The 19,192-nt window shown below is 39.9% G+C and overlaps 1 protein-coding gene across 1 annotated transcript in view; it reads left to right on the forward strand.

Moving 5' to 3' along the window:
- The first annotated feature begins 373 nt into the window (after positions 1–373).
- syt6a (synaptotagmin VIa) overlaps positions 374–19,192 on the forward strand; it is an 82,510-nt gene continuing 63,691 nt past the window's right edge. The window contains exon 1 of the mRNA XM_017487861.3: positions 374–871. Coding sequence (XP_017343350.1) covers positions 715–871 — 157 coding nt within the window. The 5' untranslated portion in view covers positions 374–714. The remainder of the gene's footprint in view (positions 872–19,192) is intronic.

Genomic DNA, 19,192 nt, shown 5'->3' on the forward strand with positions numbered 1-19,192 from the left:
CTTGACTTCCATTTAAGTAAATGAGTTTTAGTTATTTTTTCAGCACAGGGGGAATTCTTTTAGAAATGCTTCACAAATAAAAAGCTGTTTAGTGACAAATAGTCTTCCGAAAGTAGTAATTATATTACACACACTGTATAATCTCATAAAGCAGGCACTTATAGGGTGCAGAGCTCTGGGGAACAGGTGCAAAGAGGGATGCATGCAGCAGGGGGGCAGGTCAACCGGAGAAAAACAAACCCACTGGTGAGAAGGAGAGCAGAGAGAAGAGTTTTTCATTAAATAGCAAAGGGAGGGGAGAGCCACGGGGACGCACGCTGCACTCCACACGACTTCATCGCACTGCTGGGCTCATCTGTTGCGTCCCCATTACACAGCTCCAAATTTTAATGTCATGCAACAATCCTTGCTTCTGGGACACCCGAGGGCACAAATGAATCATTAAGCCCACGCATTTGCGCACATACACTTATTGGATTCACTCACTTACAGTACACACACACACACACACACACACTGCACACTCTTTATACGCTTACAACCACTGACACACATATCTCTGTGCTGATGTTCTTACGCACACACTCAGAGACATACACTTGAGAGACAGCACAGCGTTCATGTGGACACAAGGGTGCAGCTCGGCGAGCGTGTGTGTGCCGTTCCCTTCGGAGGAGCCCGTCACGCCGTCACACTGAGGATGCGTCTAGGAGCATGAGCGCCGTCGGGAAGGAGCATGACATGGTGTGTGAGAAGGCGGTGGCCCTCATAACTGACCTCTGCATGCAAGAGAGCCCCCTTTTAGAGCACAAGACCTGCGAGGAGTTTCTCTTCTTCATTACCAACCAGGACTACAGCCTCAACCAACCCGGTAAACTGCCTTTTTAATGTACTGTAACGTTGCCATTTAGGACATATTCAATGAGAAGCACTTTATTTTATTTTACATTGACACAGGATGTATAAACTAGAGATGCCAAATAATGAATTGTCATTAAACTCAATATTTTTGTGTTGTTAATGATGACATTTTGAAAAATTTGGAAAAGTGTTGAGGCTTCGGCTGTAGAGTAATGTCGAACATGCTGTTCAAAATGTTTCAGCCTGTGCAGTACTCAAAAAGCAATTCTGTCATGGTTGCGATCATGGTCCCTATACAATCTGTGCGTTTAAGTCTGCAAACATTGCTCAACATATACAGTACAGCATAGTGTCTCTCTAAGATTTACGTTACAATCAGAGCATGTAAACACATTTTCTGACATTTAATAAGATAATATGCCGTAACCTCGAGGTAATAAAGGTTACTTACAGGAGCCCAGTGCACTGAATTTAAAATGTCAGCTGTTCTTTCCATCCTTTAAACATAGAAGATGAGTGTGGAGTCAGTAAAAGCTTTATCCTGGTAGATCTGGAGCCCCGGGAAAACTGTGCGCAAGATGGGAATACACCCTGGATGAGACACCAGTCTATTTCAGAACACAGTGCCCACATGTTTTCAGGGAGGTGGGAGGAAACCCAAGAACTCGGACACAAGGAGAACCTGCGAAACTCCTGGAGCTCGGGAGCAGACTGGGGACCCATTTCAGCATCCCAATTCCAGTATCTATTACTATAGATAGTAAATGTGTTAATGATATAGAAAAGAATGTATTACATTAAGACATTATTAATATGTTGACAGCCATACTATAAGGTACCCTCAAAGGTATGTTAGATGTTTAATAGTTGTAGCTTCCTAACATGGCTTTACTTGGAACCTTTCTAAAAGGGAAACCATCTGTTGTGTGGTTCTACATAGATGTTTTTACGTATGGGCCAACTGTCGGACCATGGTCTGGATACGGATCCAGCGAAGTATTGTGGTAGACTGTACAGATGTAAGAAAAAAAAAAAAACATGAAGCAGCAGAGTTTCTGTAGGAGATCATTAGTCATGGCTTATCCAATCATAAACATTTATGAAAATGATTTAGCTGAAGTCTGCTTAGTAGAAAGGGGAAAGTAGTCACTGCCTTTCATATTTTTTCATTTCATTTACTCTCAGGTCTGATTTGTGAAGTGACGCCAGGGCTTGTATAAAAAAAGAAGAAAGGTGATGATGAAAACATAACGTTTAAAGGCGATTAGACAGAGAATTATTTGTTAGGTTCCCTGGTGGACTAGTGGCTAGCAGGTGTTGCTCTCAGTCTGGGTTTGATTCCGGGTAAGGGAACCAACCCCAGGTACTGGAGGGCTGCACGAGCCAGTGCACTCTCAGTGCTGGTCCCAAGCCTGGAAGTGGGAAGGGTTGCGTCAAGAAGGGCATCTGACGTAAAACATGTGCTGGAATCAAAATATGCAGACGGGTGATCTTCTGTGGCGACCCCCCGACCGGGAGCAGCCGAAAGAGGGGACAAAAAAGACGGAGAATTATGAGTTTATTCTCCTCTTTAAGTTCAAAACAGATGTATCTCATCTGTTAAAGTCTGTGATGAATGATGAAACAAAACACTTCAAATCCATGTCAAATTCATTCAGAATTCTATGGAACGTGACGCTCACAACTTTTAATTACAAACCAAAGAACCCTTTAGGATGGTGGATGGGAGCGTATGGAATTGGAATAGAGCAAGTCCAATTTTAGTAAAATTTTACTGGAACAAGGTTGCAGGTGGAAAAAGCAAGTCTGTGGGTGGTATTTCTGATGTAAGATATATTGCAAGATTGGATGAGGAAAAGGGGGCTTATGGAGTGGATAATGGCCATACCAGGTGAGGCACATTGTTGATACTGCAAATCAGAAATATGTATGTACCACGGTGACCTTGTTCTCCACACATAGACTGACGAAAAAGAAGAATATGAATCCCGCTTTTATAATACCTTATATTGTTGGGTTTTAGTTTTATTGGGTGGTTTTTGAGATGTAGTTGGACTAAAGGAAAAGCTACAAACATCTACTCTACCCTTAAACTGGTTTTGTTTCATACATGTTGGACCTTGAGATCATGTGTTTACATTTATTTAGGTAACCAAAAGGTCACTATAACGGTCTATTTTGTGACTCAGGTAGAAAACCGTGTTTTTCAATGAGCACACACTGGAGCACAATGGTGTAGCACATTTCATCCTCCAGTCCTGAACTTTTCCACCGCTTAGGGCAGTGTTACTGTGTGACTAACTGCCTGTGTCAGCTGTGCTCATATTTGATGAAAATGCCTTGTGAGGCAGAGGCTAAACACACATCTGACAGATCTGAGTTCCTCTTGCCTCCCTGTTACACATGAAATAGCTGCTGTATTACTTTGAGCTAAGGGAAATGGATATACTTGTACTAAAATAACTTCTTAATTATAAATCATACAAAGATTATTAGGATTGTTAGGGGTAGTAAATTGTTAAGGCTGTGCGTACAGAGGTTTTCAAGCTGCCATTTTGGATTATTTGTTACGGCTGTCCTGTACTCTTGGACGAGTTATGGTCCGACATACGTTGCCACATGTGTGGGAACTTTAAAGTGCACCTATTATGCTTTTCCAGATATTACCTTTCAAGTGGTGTGTTATAGAGCTGTTTGTGAATGTAAAATGTCTGCAAAGTTTCAAAAATCAAAGCTCACGACAAATGGAGTTATTGACTTCCAAATGAAAGTGATTCCAGACTTACTTCCTGTACTAACCTACGTAATTTGGTAACAAACAACCCCGCCTCTGGTCTTCATTGGCTGCTCGCGAACAACGTGTACTTTGACCCGCCCACAAACACTACAGTAGAGGTTGCGTCCTGATAGAGTTAGGCTCATGTCTAGAAGACGCTGTTTTCTGCTCTGCGAAAGCAAAAACACTTTGCACAGTCAGTGGCGTCAGTGGTTAGAATTCATTTTAAAAACGATACCACCGACTTTCGTTTGTGCTGAAGTCATTTCACTGACGACTGCTTCTCAAATCTAGCTGAAGTCAAAGGATTACCCACTTTATTTGGACCATTTTGTGCCTCTGGATCACAACCTTAAAGTATGATAAATTATTTATGTATATATTTTCTACTGAGTGTTCCAAATGCATAGGTTTTAGCCTGTTAATGATAATGAGTCTTTATTGGTCACATATATAGTAGAGCACAGTGAAATTGTTTTCTTCACATACCCCAGCCTGTCAGGAAACTGGGGTCAGAGCGCAGGGTCAGCCATGATATGGCGCCCCTGGAGCAGAGAGGGTTAAGGGCCTTGCTCAAGGGCCCAACAGTGGCAGCTTGGCAGTGCTGGGGCTTCCGATCAGTAATCCAGAGCCTTAACCGCCAAGCCACCACTGCCCCTGTTAGCTGTTATTCTCTGCTAACCGGCTAACTCACGTTATTGTAAAACTACATACAAATTTACCACTGGCAAATGACCTGTTCTCGTCGTGTTTGCGATGGTGGTTCGGGTTTATCTTCCGATGCATCATTATCGGACTTGGTCTCAAATTTGTATGGTAAAACCGACATTATTACAGATACGGTAAACTTAGATATGGTAGTGGGCGTTTCCTTTCCGACAGCGGTAGACCAGTCACCAAGGACTGGGACATCTGACCAATCAGAGTATAGTAGCATCTCTGAAAGGAGGAGTTTAGAGTGAACGGATCATTGAACGAGTCGTTTGTGACAGTGGGGAAAAAAGGTAATGCTGCAATGTAAATTATGAGAAAATGAAAGTGTGTTTTGACCTTGGATGCAGGTAAACCCATTGTATGAGACCTTTAAAATAAAATTAGGCACATTTAAAAATCATAATAAGTGCGCTTTAATGAGTTTGTATCCCAAGGCTAGAGTGGTATGGAAACTGACTTTGCTTTGTATATGATAGGTAGCACACATGCACTATAACCATGCAGTAATTTCACTGTAATCCTAGGATTCTAGGAGTTTGGCTTTTGTGTTTAGTACCGCAAAATTATTTTGTGGGTTTTTTTTATGCTGGGGCCTAAATAATCCTAAAAATAGCATAACTCCTCTTTTTTTTTTGGAGGTGTGTCACAGGAACATGTCACTTTCACCCATGGGAATAAATAAGGAATTCTGATGGAAGCAAATATTGCAGAAGCATTGTGGTGCATTGTGGTGCGAGTGGTGCATCTACTGGTGGTGAAGCACAATACCACTATCTGTATCCGTGTCTGTTTAATGTTCTAAATATGTGTATCTGTATTCAGGGTGTGGCCTAGACTGGAATTATTTATTTATTTATTTATTTATTTATTTATTTATACAAATCAAATATGAACCGTTCCATGATGACCCTGGAAAACACTGGAAAATACAAAACAAAATACAGAGGTAGAAATGCCAGCATTGTCAGCATGGTATGTGAATTCTGGCTCAACCTCAGCTACAGTACTCAAGTTCATTATTGGTCTCAATAGAGATGCGCATGGGACTGTCTTTAGTACCACTCATGCAGTTATTATGACTGTGTGAACCTGCCTGCCATATTTCTATTGGATTTAGATGCTTCTATTTCCCAAAATATAAACACACTACCAGCTAATTTAATTAACAGTCTTTATTTGAGCTTCATATCTGACCACTTGGGGGACTCTTAGTGGTTAGCATGTTTGCCTGGCACTTCCGGGTTTGGGGGTTCGATTCCTGTCAATGCCCTGTATGTGGGGAGTTTACATGTTCTCCTCCTGTTTTGGGGGTTTCCTCTGGGTACTCCGGTTTCCTCCCCAAGTCCAAGAACATGTGTTGTAGGCTGACTGACATCTCTAAATAGTACTTAGCATGTGAATGTGTGTGCGATTGTGCCCTGTGATGGGTTGGCACCCTGTCCAGGGTGTCCCCTGCATTGTGCCCCATATTCACTAGGATAGGCTCCAGGCTCCCCTGCAAACCCTGTGTCGGATAAGCAGAACAGAAAATGGATAGCTGGATGGATGGATCTGACCATTTGCTTGTGCCCAGTTTTGCTGGAAACCCACCTCTAGTCTTAACAAGGGTGCAGCTCGGCGAGTGTATGTGTGCCGTTCCCTCCGGAGAAGCCCGTCACACCGTCATACTGAGGATACTGTAATCCAGTCTGGTAATAAACAAACAGACAAAAAACTGTAGTGCAAGGTATTTTGTCTGTTTATGTATTCATTTAAAACACATTATCTGTTCAGGTTGAAGAATGTATTTGTTTTTGGTTGCACACCCAGCATCTACAAACAGTATGCCGTCCAAGGGAATTTGTGAAACCACATTATGTCTAGTATAGAGACATATATATATATATATATATATATATATATATATATATATATATATATATATATATATATATTTTTTTTTTTTTTTTTGATAATGCTAAAATAAGCCAACAGAAGATAGGGAACTTCTGGACAATGTGAAGATGGACCCCGGTTTTACCTCGGTTTGACATGCGAACATGCGGATAGACAAAAATGACAAAAAGTGTCAGTCCAAAATAGACTTAGGCCTATCAAAGGAACTCAAGCACACCATGAACTGAGCCTCTATGTTTTGTTGGACAGATTTACTGCATACAAGCAGATTGCTAGCTGTCAGATCCCGAAAGAAATGTCATAGCACTCAAGCTGCAAGGAAGACTGTGTCCTTTGTTGGGAAGCAGATGAATTCAGCACTGAGCAAAAAAAGCCAGGTGAAAACAAGAAAAATACCATTTCAAATGTGTCAACTGGCCCTTTTACAGAAGATTTGTTTACAATGTATTACTCATTTCTTGGTTAAAAATGGTTTGCAAATACAAATGTTATTTCTAACAGCAGGGCCAAAACCAGGAACCCATATGCAGTGTTTTTAGCTATCAGAGTGATATTTCTCTTGGCCATACATTACACAAACAGCGTATGCTGTTATGCTGTCTTTTTCTCGTAACAGCTGTCAACAGTCACAGCCTGGCTTTTAAAAGCAAGACCGAAACGTGTCTTTAAACCACGAATGCAGTATTAAACAAGGCACCTGAGTGTTTCAAAAACTCAAGTTGTTGATTATCTCAAGACTGGTTCGGTACATGTAAAGCCTCGGATTGGTCAAGCGGAAAGGCTAAACTGTGAGAGGCTCCTCTGTGACTGTGTATCAGAGCACACCTTGTAACACTACTGGGAATGATTTATAGAGAATGACAAACACGCCCATTAATAGTCTGCAGATGTCTATAAATGATACACTTGTGGTAGAGATATAAAATCCCTTCATTTCTTCATAAAAATGGAAGATTGTTTTCAGATGTTCAACCCAGACAGACAATAACCCTTAATCTTTTAGAAATAAGCACTAAGCCTTAAAGTGATTGATGGCTAATTGCAGGTGAAGCGCAGGCTTACAACACTGGCTATTATTAGTTCATATCTCATGCTCTCTGGCTCACGTTAGATTTTATTACGACCAAACCTTTGCTGCTGGAGGACATTAGCATCACTAGATCATTCATTAGATTCTTGGCGCCTACTGCTTTGCATAACACTGGATAACAACTGGACAGCAAGCAGCTGCGCATTGCAGTTAAACATCAAAAACAGAACAAGGAGAGCATTGAGTTAATCATGCTCCCCTCCCTGTCCTAAAAAAAGCTTTCTATAATGCATGCATGCATGCTCAGTGCTTTCTTCTTTACCAATAAGTGCAAGAACTGGAGTGTAGCCAGTCTGCACAATAACGTCCAGTTGTGGTTCTGGCAGCACTGATGGCAAACCAAATGCAGAAGCAGAGGTGGCTAATTTGCATGATTATTACGTGTCTTCGTGACACCGGTGTAATTGTTACTGTGGTGTGCCTGAGAGAACAAGGCGGAGCAAAGCAAAGCTCTGTCAGGAGAGAGATGGCTGAGAACCAATTTGAACGATTTAAGTACATGCTACGCTTCAAGAACATGCTAGCTGACTCATTGATATTGGAGCATACAGTATGCTGCGTGCATATGAATGGCTAAACTGGCCTACCTCCATAAGCCTAAATCCTTGATGAGAGGTCTGTAGAAGTGTAGCCCAGTATGAAGTGGCAGATAAAAAGCAGAGGCGGATAAAAGGGTCATTCTGCCCTGTGAACAAAGGGTGCAAATAATAGCCTTCAAAATGGAACACAAATCTTTCATGGAAAGGTGCAAAAGCCAAAAAGGAATAATAATGTTTTTCTGACCTAGCAGTGGGGTAAAATATCAAGCCGTAATACCATGTGGGCTCCGAAAACAGGACTACATAACATGCAGCTCACCCGCCACTTTATGTACACTTTACTGTATGTCTGCTCGTTCTTGCAGTTATCTAATCAGCCAATCATGTGGCAGCAATTCAATGCAGAGCTTCAGTTAATGTTCACATCAAACATCAGAATGGAAAAAAGTTCATCTTTGACCCTGTTATGGCTGTTGGTGCCAGACCACTACTGGGGTATTTTTGAGAAATTTCAGAAACCAATGATCTCTTTTTCATTTCATCAGTCTTTAGAGTTTACACAGAAACATCATGTTGAGAGAGGTCAAATTAGAATCGCTGTCACGAGTTCCCCTTTATGCAGCGCGCTGTGGAGCATGTGAGCGCGCGTGCACGAGCAGGTGCGCGAGCACCTGCTTTTCCCTTGTGGACAATCGTGACATTTCTACACGTGCATTTGTTTATGTTTCTGTCATGTCTCCTCCCCGTTCTGTCATTGGTTGTAGTCTCACGTGTGTCGGAATCGTCCTCAGCCGTCAGCAATTACGAGGCTGATTATCTCCGCATATATACCGCGCGCCTCCCATCACACAACGCGGAATGTTGAATGAGTTATAGTCGATTAGTTTAGAGGCCTTACGATAGAGAACCACAGTCACTGTCCATAGTGTCATGTTTCCTGTTTCGATTCATAGTCTTAGTTCATGTCATGTTTCATGTTTAGTTTCGTTAGTTAAGTTCACGCTGGTTTCTCCGCTACCAGTCCCTCCTCGTAGTTTATGTTTAATATTCGGTATATTGACCCTGTATCCCGTGACCACGACTCTGATTCCTGCCTTGCCTCGTTTATGCCTGTTTGCCGATCGCCTGAACCTTGCATGTTCCTGGATTACGTTTTTGGATCACGTTTTGGATTTGTCTGCCTGTCTCTCTTTAAACAAAACTGTTGTTTTGTTTAACGCCAGACTGCGTTGAACTGACAGGAAGGCTAACTCAAATAACCACTCTTTACAACCATGATGAGCAGAAAAGCATCTCAGAAAGCACAATACACCAAACGTTGAGGCAGATGGGCTACAACAGCAGCAGACCACATCAGATTCTACTCCTGCCAGAGGAATCTTGATTTCTGATGTGTATTGCAGGTGGTCGGGTCACAATTTGGTCTCAACAGCATGGATCCATAGACCCAACCTGTCTTTTTTCCAACGTTCAGGTTGGTGCTGGTGGTGTAACAGTCCGGGGAATGATTTCTTGGAACATTCCTTTATATCTTATAATGGTTGCTTGAAGCATGATAATGCACCATGCCACAAACCACAAGTCATTCCAAGTTGGTTCTATGAGCAGGACAATGAGTTCAGTGTTCTTCAGTGGCCTCCCCAGTCACCAGATCTGAATCCAATAGAACACCTTTGGGATGTGGTAGAACGGGAGATTCGCAGCAACAAATCTGCACCAATTTGGTGATGGAATCGTGTCAACATGGACCAGAATCTCAAAGGAAATATTTCCTCAATAACAACTTGTGGAATTCATGCCACAAAGAATTCAGGCTGTCCTACTCGGTGTTCAAAATAAAGTGGCTGGTAAGTGAAGTGTGACAAGTGTAAGAGTAGATGAATTTACAAAGCTACAGTTCTAACAGAATGCCATGGGCAACACCATGTAATAAATATTCAATAGTATGGGTAGTTATTAGATAGCAATTTTTAAGTACACAGAATAACAGGAGGAGAAGTATGGTGAACTTGGTGGCATAAGCACACAAAGCCTTATTGTACAGTATGTGATTGTATGGCAAAAATCAAAAGGTTTATGCAGTCTAAGAACTTCTTTGCAGTCTAATTTTGAGAGCACTTCATTCTTGAGGACTTCTCTACTGGCTCTCATTGTTTCATCAGTACCTCCCACTTTCCTGTTGAAAATTACAAGGTCATTTCTTGCCAGATTGGTGCTGTAATGAATGAGAATATGGTTCCATGAATACTATGTGAACCTAGTGTCAGCACTAGCATCTATACAGAGTGCACCACCAATGCATTCTACACACATTATTTTCACATATTTAATGGTTACTCAGAGCGCCAAACCAAAAAAAAATCCTTTAGTGTGCTTTGCGAAACCTTTATGATATTTCTGAGGAAAGATTCCTTCTACTGACTCGTTTATTCAGACAACTCAAATTAGACTGGTTGCAGATTTAGAGGCATTTCTAGTTCATTTTCCAATTGATTATCTTGACTGACACTGTATGCAGATCTCTAATTTAGTCTGGTAAAAGGTCTTCTCTATTAAGGAAGTCATCTTTTGCAGGTGCACACCCATTTGTCTCCTTCAAACTAAAACCACAAAGGGGGAAATAACCAGTAATGGCTGGTTGTGGAAAAAAAAATGGGAGGGCTAAAATCTAATATCTAGGAATGGATTGACAATGAAATGCTGAGCATTGAATAATAACATGAATTCTCTGCAATGGCAGATTAAGAATGATATTTGGCAAAGTTTTACATGTACACTTAAAAGCAGCTGCATAGATAAATATCAGCTCAAATGTAAATAAATTCTAGTGGGTTTTTAACTGCATAATGACTTGACACCACCGTCACTGATTGGCTGAATGGATCTACAATGTCTGTGCTACAAAGCAATCATCCCCAGCCTGACCACCACTGGTGGTTCTGCAAACATCCTAAGTAATATTCCATTAAGACAAATAATCTGTTGTGGATGCCAGAACTGAAACCTTATACTGATGTCTTTTTATTGAGGAAAGACAGCAAGAGCTTAGCCCTGTTTTCACATTTACACAAGCCAGCCCTGGAAATAACATTTAGGCAGTGTAAATAATTTAGCTGTGGAGCTATGCCACATGCAGATCATGTTAGGTAAGCTGTTGATTGATAGATTCTTTTAGTGAGTCATGGATTAGACTGAGTGAAAGCAGAGTTGGTGGCCAGCCAGAGAAAGTTCTATCAAAGGACAAAAGCTTCATTTAATCGGCTTTGCGTGAGCTCGTGAAGAATTAGAAGTTACACAATCACTTGCTCAGGCTTGACTAGCTTGCCTGTGATAATCTTGTTAGCAATTGTCAGCAGAACCAGGCTGTTTACTGCCTAAATTGTCCCTTGGCTTGCTAGTCCATAACACCTTAGTCATTTCCCCCAGGCTGTGCTGAACCAAGGGAATAACATCGCTTTCTTTGTAAAGACAATTCTCAGTTCCCAGAGGTCCAGCTTGTTGGTTTTGCTGCAATTGTATCTGTCTTCAGAGAACTGAACCCATAATGAGACAAACTTATGCAATGGTTAAATCTTGGTAAGTGTAGGACGGAGAGAGGTTGCATAAACAAGAAAACCTCTCTCATGTCAGAAATTAGAAATGGCCTAGTATTTCCCCAGAATGCCATTAAGAGTTCAGCACCCAAACACGGCATGGGTTACTTCTGTACAAGGGCTGTACAATACAAAAGAAAAGCACATTATGTCGATTCAGTGCTCCCTAGTGAACAGCCTAGTGATATACAAAAGCTTGAGGGTAATTGCTTGACAGGAGCAATGAAGGCGTCGTTGGCATTAGCAACACCTTCTACAGTGATTTTCTAAGCGCAATGCAATCAAATTAGTTGCAAATACAGCTGCTACTTAAGGCCATGCTGATGGCAGACATTTATACGACAAGCAGTTAAAGCTCCTTGGTAGGGCTTATGCAAAAACCTTTTAAGATCTGTATTCTGATATGGAGATGTAATAGCTAGTATATTAATTTCATTACACTGCATTTAGAAAGTATTCGTTTACATTTCATCATGGAAAAGCAAAAAAGCATTTCACAAAGTTTTGTAAACGTATTAACAATCCAAAATGGAAATCTCACGTTTACATAAGTTCTTGGAGCCTCTGAATGACACTTGCAATTGATCTCAAGTATATCCCATTTCTAGAACGTCCTTGAAATGTTTCTTCAACTTGATTAACATTCACCTGTGGTACATTCAGTTACTTGGACATGATTCGGAAAGAAATATGCTCCACATAAACCTCCACAGCGCCCTGTCACATCCAGCTCCATTGCTGATCCAGGAGCCAGCTCTCACATTGATCGAACATCACACTGATCAAATTCACCTAAGCTCTAACACACCTGTTTCCTGGTTCTAGTCATTATCTCAGTGTATTTAAACAAGTAACATTCACATGTTCTTTGTAAGATTTTGTCCTTTTTTAAAATCCAGGTCAGATGATTTCCTGGGTATGACATTTCCCCAATCCTTTGGGTTTGTGATTAGGATTTTTCTGCATTATTCTGACTGGTCATTGTCTGCTTGATTATGATTGTGCCTGATTGTTCTTGCACCTGGAATTTGTGACGCTGACTGAGCAAAAAACAAGCCAAAGAGATTTTTTTCTTAAACCTATGATGATGGATTGTGTCAAGACAGATTTGAGGAAAACAACTGGAAATGTTCTGCAGGTACAGTACGAAGGTCCAGGTAGTGGCTTCAGTCCTTTTTAAATTGAAGAAGTTCAGAACCACAGAGACTCCTCATTTAGCAGGCCATCCATCCAACCTGAGCAAACAAGGTATAAGGGGTTTATTCAGGGAGGTGACCAAGAACCCAGTGGTTAAGATGGAACACCAGAGGTATTGTATGGAACTGGTAGAAGCTGCAAGAATGACAATCTCTTTAATGAAAGCCACCCGATGGCTCACTGTTCACCAAAAGGAACCCATTTGCATTATTCCGAAGTTCATCTCCAGTCATGAAGAGCCACTGACCCTCAAGTTTTTCTTCCTCCCTACACACCTGTTCCATTTCATAAACTGCATAATATTTAACTCCATTAGGTCAATTATGTGTAAACTAAAAACAAACCAAAAAAAAGAAACTTTGAAATTAATCTATCCCCAATATCCAATACCACCCAACACTTTTATATTCAAGCAGATTGTCACTTTGAATCACAGACAAAATTCTCAAGTAAGCATTCTTCCACTAACGCTTATAGATTTATTATATTTACTATAACATGTCCAGTGTCTCCATAATGCAGATGAGAAGTTTTGTAATAAATTCCTTCCACTCCATCCTGGCTTATGTGAGGTTAAAACGTAGTGTTTTACAGCACTGAGAATGCATCTGCCCCAGTGGCAATTTAACGTAGTTAGAGACGTTATCACTCCAATTTCCTGGAATCTGTTGTGTTCAGGAAGCTGTGTTTTCTATGAAAGTGCCATTTGGAGTCCCCTTAGGGGATATGTCTTTCAAACGAGCACAGCCAAGACGGCAGCACACACGAAATGAGAACAAATGGATGCCACGTCAGGATGTATCAGGGCTGCAGCAGACAGGACTGGCTTTAGAATAATTCTCTAGGCTCATTACACTAAGGTAAATGAAGTTCATGGGTCTGAGAGCGGGATGCGGTTGGGAAGCTGTTGTGTGTGTTTTTTTTTTTTAAAAGAAATTCAGTGAAATTCTTTAAAGGCCCTTCAGAGACTGAGAGTACCTGACAGTAATTGGAAATGATGAAACGATCAGAGTTCACATTAACAAATATTTAACCAGGCTTGAAAAGGGCCATTTGATTTAATTACATACATGGCAAACTGTTTATTTTCAGGGAGCAATCCGATTCAAATTCAGTTCAAATGATACTCCACCAAATTAACATCTTGTGATTTTCCACGTAATTATCATACATTAGAATATTCACGAATAGCACCACCGTACATTTACGGTGTTTTCCGTTGTACTTTGGTTGCTATGCAGTTTCCTAATTTGAACTCTAGTGGTTACAGAAACCTAAAGGATTAGACTTTTTTTTTTCTTTTACAAGTGTTCACTTGTAAAACAAGATTCCATGCACTTTTCCAGAGAATGGAGCAAGTCTTGGTTCAATTAACTTCAATTAGTAGTTCTAGACCTATAGAGTCAGAAGAAGAGACTCTTCATCAAGTCTGAGTGTTTATATAACTGACTTTAAGTTCACGATTAGAGCCCTCACAACTGCTACAATACTCACATCCATCTTATTCTTCAAGAACCATGTACACAAATGTCAGACTTAATTTAATTTTGATTGGCTAAGATGACTTCGCAGGAGCTCTATTGCTAATAAATGCTTCACATTTATTAGAGATGGACTAATATTAGGTCATTTCAAATGAGCCTGAAATTACACATTGCAGATTACCACCAAAATAAATACATATGTATGTATTTTTTTTTCTTTCCGTACTATCACAGAGAACATTAGACTCACAGAATTTTGCCCATTAAGACTTGAGATTAAAACTAGTTTATTCTGAATTCAGATGCAACACATTTCAGGCACAGTGCACAAAAGTACAATGAAATTCCTCCTTACATGTAATTACCTCAAAACCCATAAAATCCATCCATCCATTTTCTATACCGCTTATCCATCAGAGTCACTTTAAGTTTTTCTGACACGGGAAAATCTTCAGGATGTAGGACTTTTCAGTTGATCTGTTTTTGCCTTATTAACTTTAAGAGTGAGAAAAAAAGAGAGTCTGGTGAAGGAACAACTGCTTATAGCTGCTATAACAGGAACTAGCTTGCTTCATGGATGTTCCAAGGAACAAGCTAGTTGGTTATTTTCCTATAACAACATGACCCCAGGTGTTTTAACCTTTACGTGCTCTAGTATGTAAACAGGTGGCATATGCAATATTAAAATGTAGAGTGAAACAGTAGAATACAGTAACAGCAGATGTATAGATAGTAGTAGATAATGATTTGTCTGTACTGTCACTCAGATGGAAATATTAAGTCTTAATTGTTTGTATATATTTTGTAATTCAGTATAGGTCAGCAGTTTGTTAATGTGAAATGAAGGCACTGCTATATCAGCAGAAAATATAATGATTTATAACATATTCTTTTATACTGGGTAATTAAACTGCACTTTATCTGTGGAAACTTTTAGGAGCCTCTATATAAGGCAAATGCATAATATTTAGAAAATAACTGCACTTAGATTTGTCTGTAAAAAAAACATAAAATTCAAGCTATTTTGACTTAATAAATCACACGTTTATCGTTTTCAGTGAATCAAACGTTTTAGGTTCAATTATTGGTCCGATGGTGTTGATAGGGATACTTTAGTAACATAATGGACAGTAGGTTATTGTGTTATTGTATACAAAGTACATTAAATTCATACAAAATGACTGCTATGACATTTATGGAGTTCCATCAATTTAAGTGTTAAGAGCCAAAACCTTGACCACAGTGCCCTCCACTAATATTGGCACCCTTGGTAAATATGAGCAAAGAAGGCTGTGAAAAATTGTCTTTATTGTTTAACATTTTGATCTATTTTGAATCACAAAAGTACTCTCATGGATATCAACCAATTGCAAACACAACACAGATTTATCAAAAAAAAAATCTTTGTTAAATATGTGTGCAACAATTATTGGCACCCCTATGAATTCATATGAGAAAAATGTATTTAAAGTATATTCCCATTGATTTTTAAAAATTTTGTAGACTACCTGGGTAACTAGGAACAGGAAACTCTTCTACCATGACTTCCTGTTTTGCAGGAGTCTAAATATGAGGTAACGCATAGGCCTAATTCCCTTAGTCATTCATAACAATGGGTAAGACCAAGGAATATAGCTGTGATGTGCGTCAAAAGGTTGTTGAGCTTCACAAAATGGGAAGTGTCTATTAGGAAATAGCACAAGCATTGAAAATGCCCATTTCCACCATCAGGGCAATAATTAAGAAGTTCCAGTCAGCTGGAAATGTTACGAATCAAGCTGGAATTGGACGTGTGTCTATATCGTCTCAACACACTGTGAAGAGGATGGTTCGAGTGGATAAAAAATCTCCAAGGATCACAGCTGGAGAATTGCAGAAGTTAGTTGTGTCTTGGGGTCAGAAGGTCTCCAAAACTACAATCCGAAGTCACCTACATCACCACAAGTTGTTTGGAAGGGTTACAAGAAAAAAGCCTCTACTCTCAACCAAAGACAAACTCGAGCATCTTCAGTGTGCAGACACTACTGGAACTTCAAATGGGATCGGGTTCTATGGTCAGATGAAACCAGAATAGAGCTTTTTGGTAATAAACACCAGAGGTGGTTTTGGCGCACACAGAGAGGTAGCCATATGGAAAAGTACCTCATGCCCACGGTTAAATATGGTGGTGGTTCTTTAATGTTTTGGGGCTGTTTTTCTGCCAAAGGACCTAGACATTTTGTTAGGATACATGGCATCATGGACTCTATGAAATATCAACAGATATTAAATGAAAACGTGACTGCCTCTGCAGTCAAACGCAAAACACATATCAAAATCAAAACATACATAAATCAACACAAAAATGGTTTACTAAAGCAACGTCTGGTATCTTACTATCTGGGAAACGGCATAAGAAGTAATAAGTTGTAATGTCTAAATACTAAGATAATTACTTGAAATAATGTTATTAAATTGGAATAATGAGCGAATAAGTCGAAGTAATGCCATAGCACTTCAACTTTCTTTTACAACTTGCACTGTGGGGCTTCCATAAAAAATTGTGAGAAAATATAAAATGGAATATGTTTAAATATTTCACAGACCGAGTGACATGGTTGAGTCCACTGGATCTTGTACTGGCCAGACATTCCACCCACTGGTGGGCTGGGCTGAAGAACCAGGACACAATGAACCCACGCCACTGCCTCTTGTCAGTCTTGGGGTTCGCCAGGCTCGAAAAATATAATTGGCAGTGGAACAGCAAATGCTCCGGGTAGCCGAAAAATGCATCATAATAACCTGGGAACTCCATGGCAACCCATTGAAGATTAAGTTAAATGCTGGCATGGTTTTCTTGGTTTCCTTGGTGTGGAGTTTCCTCTGCTTTCCTGCTGCATCCATGTTGTGGGCAAAGTATTCTGTTATGTAATGGATTTAGAGAGATGTATGCAATTGCAGGTAAGGCAGCTTTAATGAGATTAACAGTCCAAAATGTAGTGCAAAGATCAAAAACGAAGACAAACAAAGGTCAGGCGATCGTGCAGACAGACAGGAACAGGTTAAGCAGATAATCAGAGTCGAGAGCAAAACAGAATTGAAACCAGATAGTGAAAAACAGAGACCGGCTTGGTATAGACAGGCGTGTGAGACCGAGGGCTGAAAGGAAAGAACCTGTATTAAATTTGGGGTACAAGGATCATATTTCTGCTCTCCAGACAGTTTCAAAGGCAGCTGGGGTACACACAAATGGCCCTACAAGAAAGCAATGGCAGAGCACCAGCAGAAGACTCACAAGGTAGTCTCTTCCGCAGAGCTCCAGCCAGAGTACAAGGTGGTGACCTCATGAAAAATCAAGGTTCTGGACCTCGAAATTTGAAGGATCTGGAGAGATTTTGTACGGAGGAACAGCCTCAGATCCCTTGCCATGTATTCTCCAACCTCATCAGGCGTTATAGGAGAAGACTCAGAGCTGTTATCTTGGTAAAGTGAAGTAGCACAATGCATTGACTAAAAGGGTGCACACCTATACTTAACAAATATATATTTTTTGATAAACCTGTGTTTTGTTTGCAATTGTTTGATATCCATGAGAGCAGAGTATTTTTGTGATTTATTTTTTTTTTTTAACAAAAGACCAAAAAGTTAAACAATAAAGACAAATTTTCACAGCCTCCTTTGCTCATATTTACCAAGGGTACCAATATTAGTGGAGGGCACTTTAAATGTGTGTTGTTTTTTTTTTTTTTTAGGCCTCTATTGCATTTCTGTGGTCGAAAGTGATGAAAACAATTTAGTGCAGCTATTACTCATTTTGTGACAGCGACTAAACTCACGTCATGCTCTGTGAATTTACTCTCATTGTATGGCTTACATGAAGCACTTCACATTGTTTTAGAGATGCTAAGGTCTGCAATCCTACTCCTAATCAGACAGACAACGCACTCATGATGCAAAATTCACAATGCAAACTAATAGTGCTAAATTGCTTGATAAGCTGTATGTAATCATCTCGAGAGGTTTGACCCTCGATTCAGCTCGGTGCTGGAGTGTTTCCGGGCTCTAACCTTTTTAAACTGATGGTAACTGGATTTAATTTTGGTAGCTTGAAGTGGAGAAAAAAGTGCTGGTACTCCTCTTTGTAGCATGTTTGTGTGTATGTCTTACACTGTTTTAGCTAAATATTAATATTAATCTTGGAGCTCTGAAGAGAATAATATACTAAACATACCGTATATTGCTTTTATTTCTTTTGTCCTTCGTTGGTCTGTATTGATTGACAGTAAAAAGCCTGCCTGCCTGTGTTTTGTGACAAATTTTATTAAATAAAAATAAATACATTTAAAAAAAATAAAATAAAGTAACTATCGGAATATTAAAATCTCCATACTTTTGGTTTGTATATAAATATTGACATTTTTATATATGCTGTGAATTGCCACTTCCATTAGTTTGGATGTGTTGTCAAAAATACTGTTATTAGCTAGATGGCTTTAAATTTCTGTAGTGAGACAAGGGTAAAGTGAAGTACGGGGGAGATTATGCAAGGTACTAGTACTGGACCACTTCAGAATCTGTTTTTATCTCACTGTGGACTTGGGTCACTGAAAATAAATGCAGGAACAATTGTATCATCATGGGTACCATTGGGACATCAGCCCTGAAGTGGGGTTACTGTGTGTGTGTGTGTGTGTGTGTGTGTGTGTGTGTGTGTGTGTGTGTGTGTGTGTGTGTGTGTGTGTAGTAAACATATTTTCCCTTTGTTCATGTGGATTTCCTGCAGGTTCTCTGGCGGCCTACCAAATTTATGCCAGTAGGTGGATTAGCTACTCTAAATTGGTATATGCTGTGATCTTCCACTTCTGTTAGTTTGGATATATAGCCAAAAATGCTTTAATGATTAGCTAGATGGTTTAAAATCTGGTTCTGTAGCCAGGTAGACATGGATAAAGTGGAGTACTAGGAACTTGTTGCTGAAAAACTTAAATAAATGACAATACTCTAAAAAGCAAAACCTACAGTACAAAGGTCAATACTATGTTCAAACACAGACTTTATCTGAC

This window comes from Ictalurus punctatus, chromosome 15 (assembly GCF_001660625.3).
Source record: "Ictalurus punctatus breed USDA103 chromosome 15, Coco_2.0, whole genome shotgun sequence".
Taxonomy (NCBI): Eukaryota; Metazoa; Chordata; class Actinopteri; order Siluriformes; family Ictaluridae; genus Ictalurus; species Ictalurus punctatus.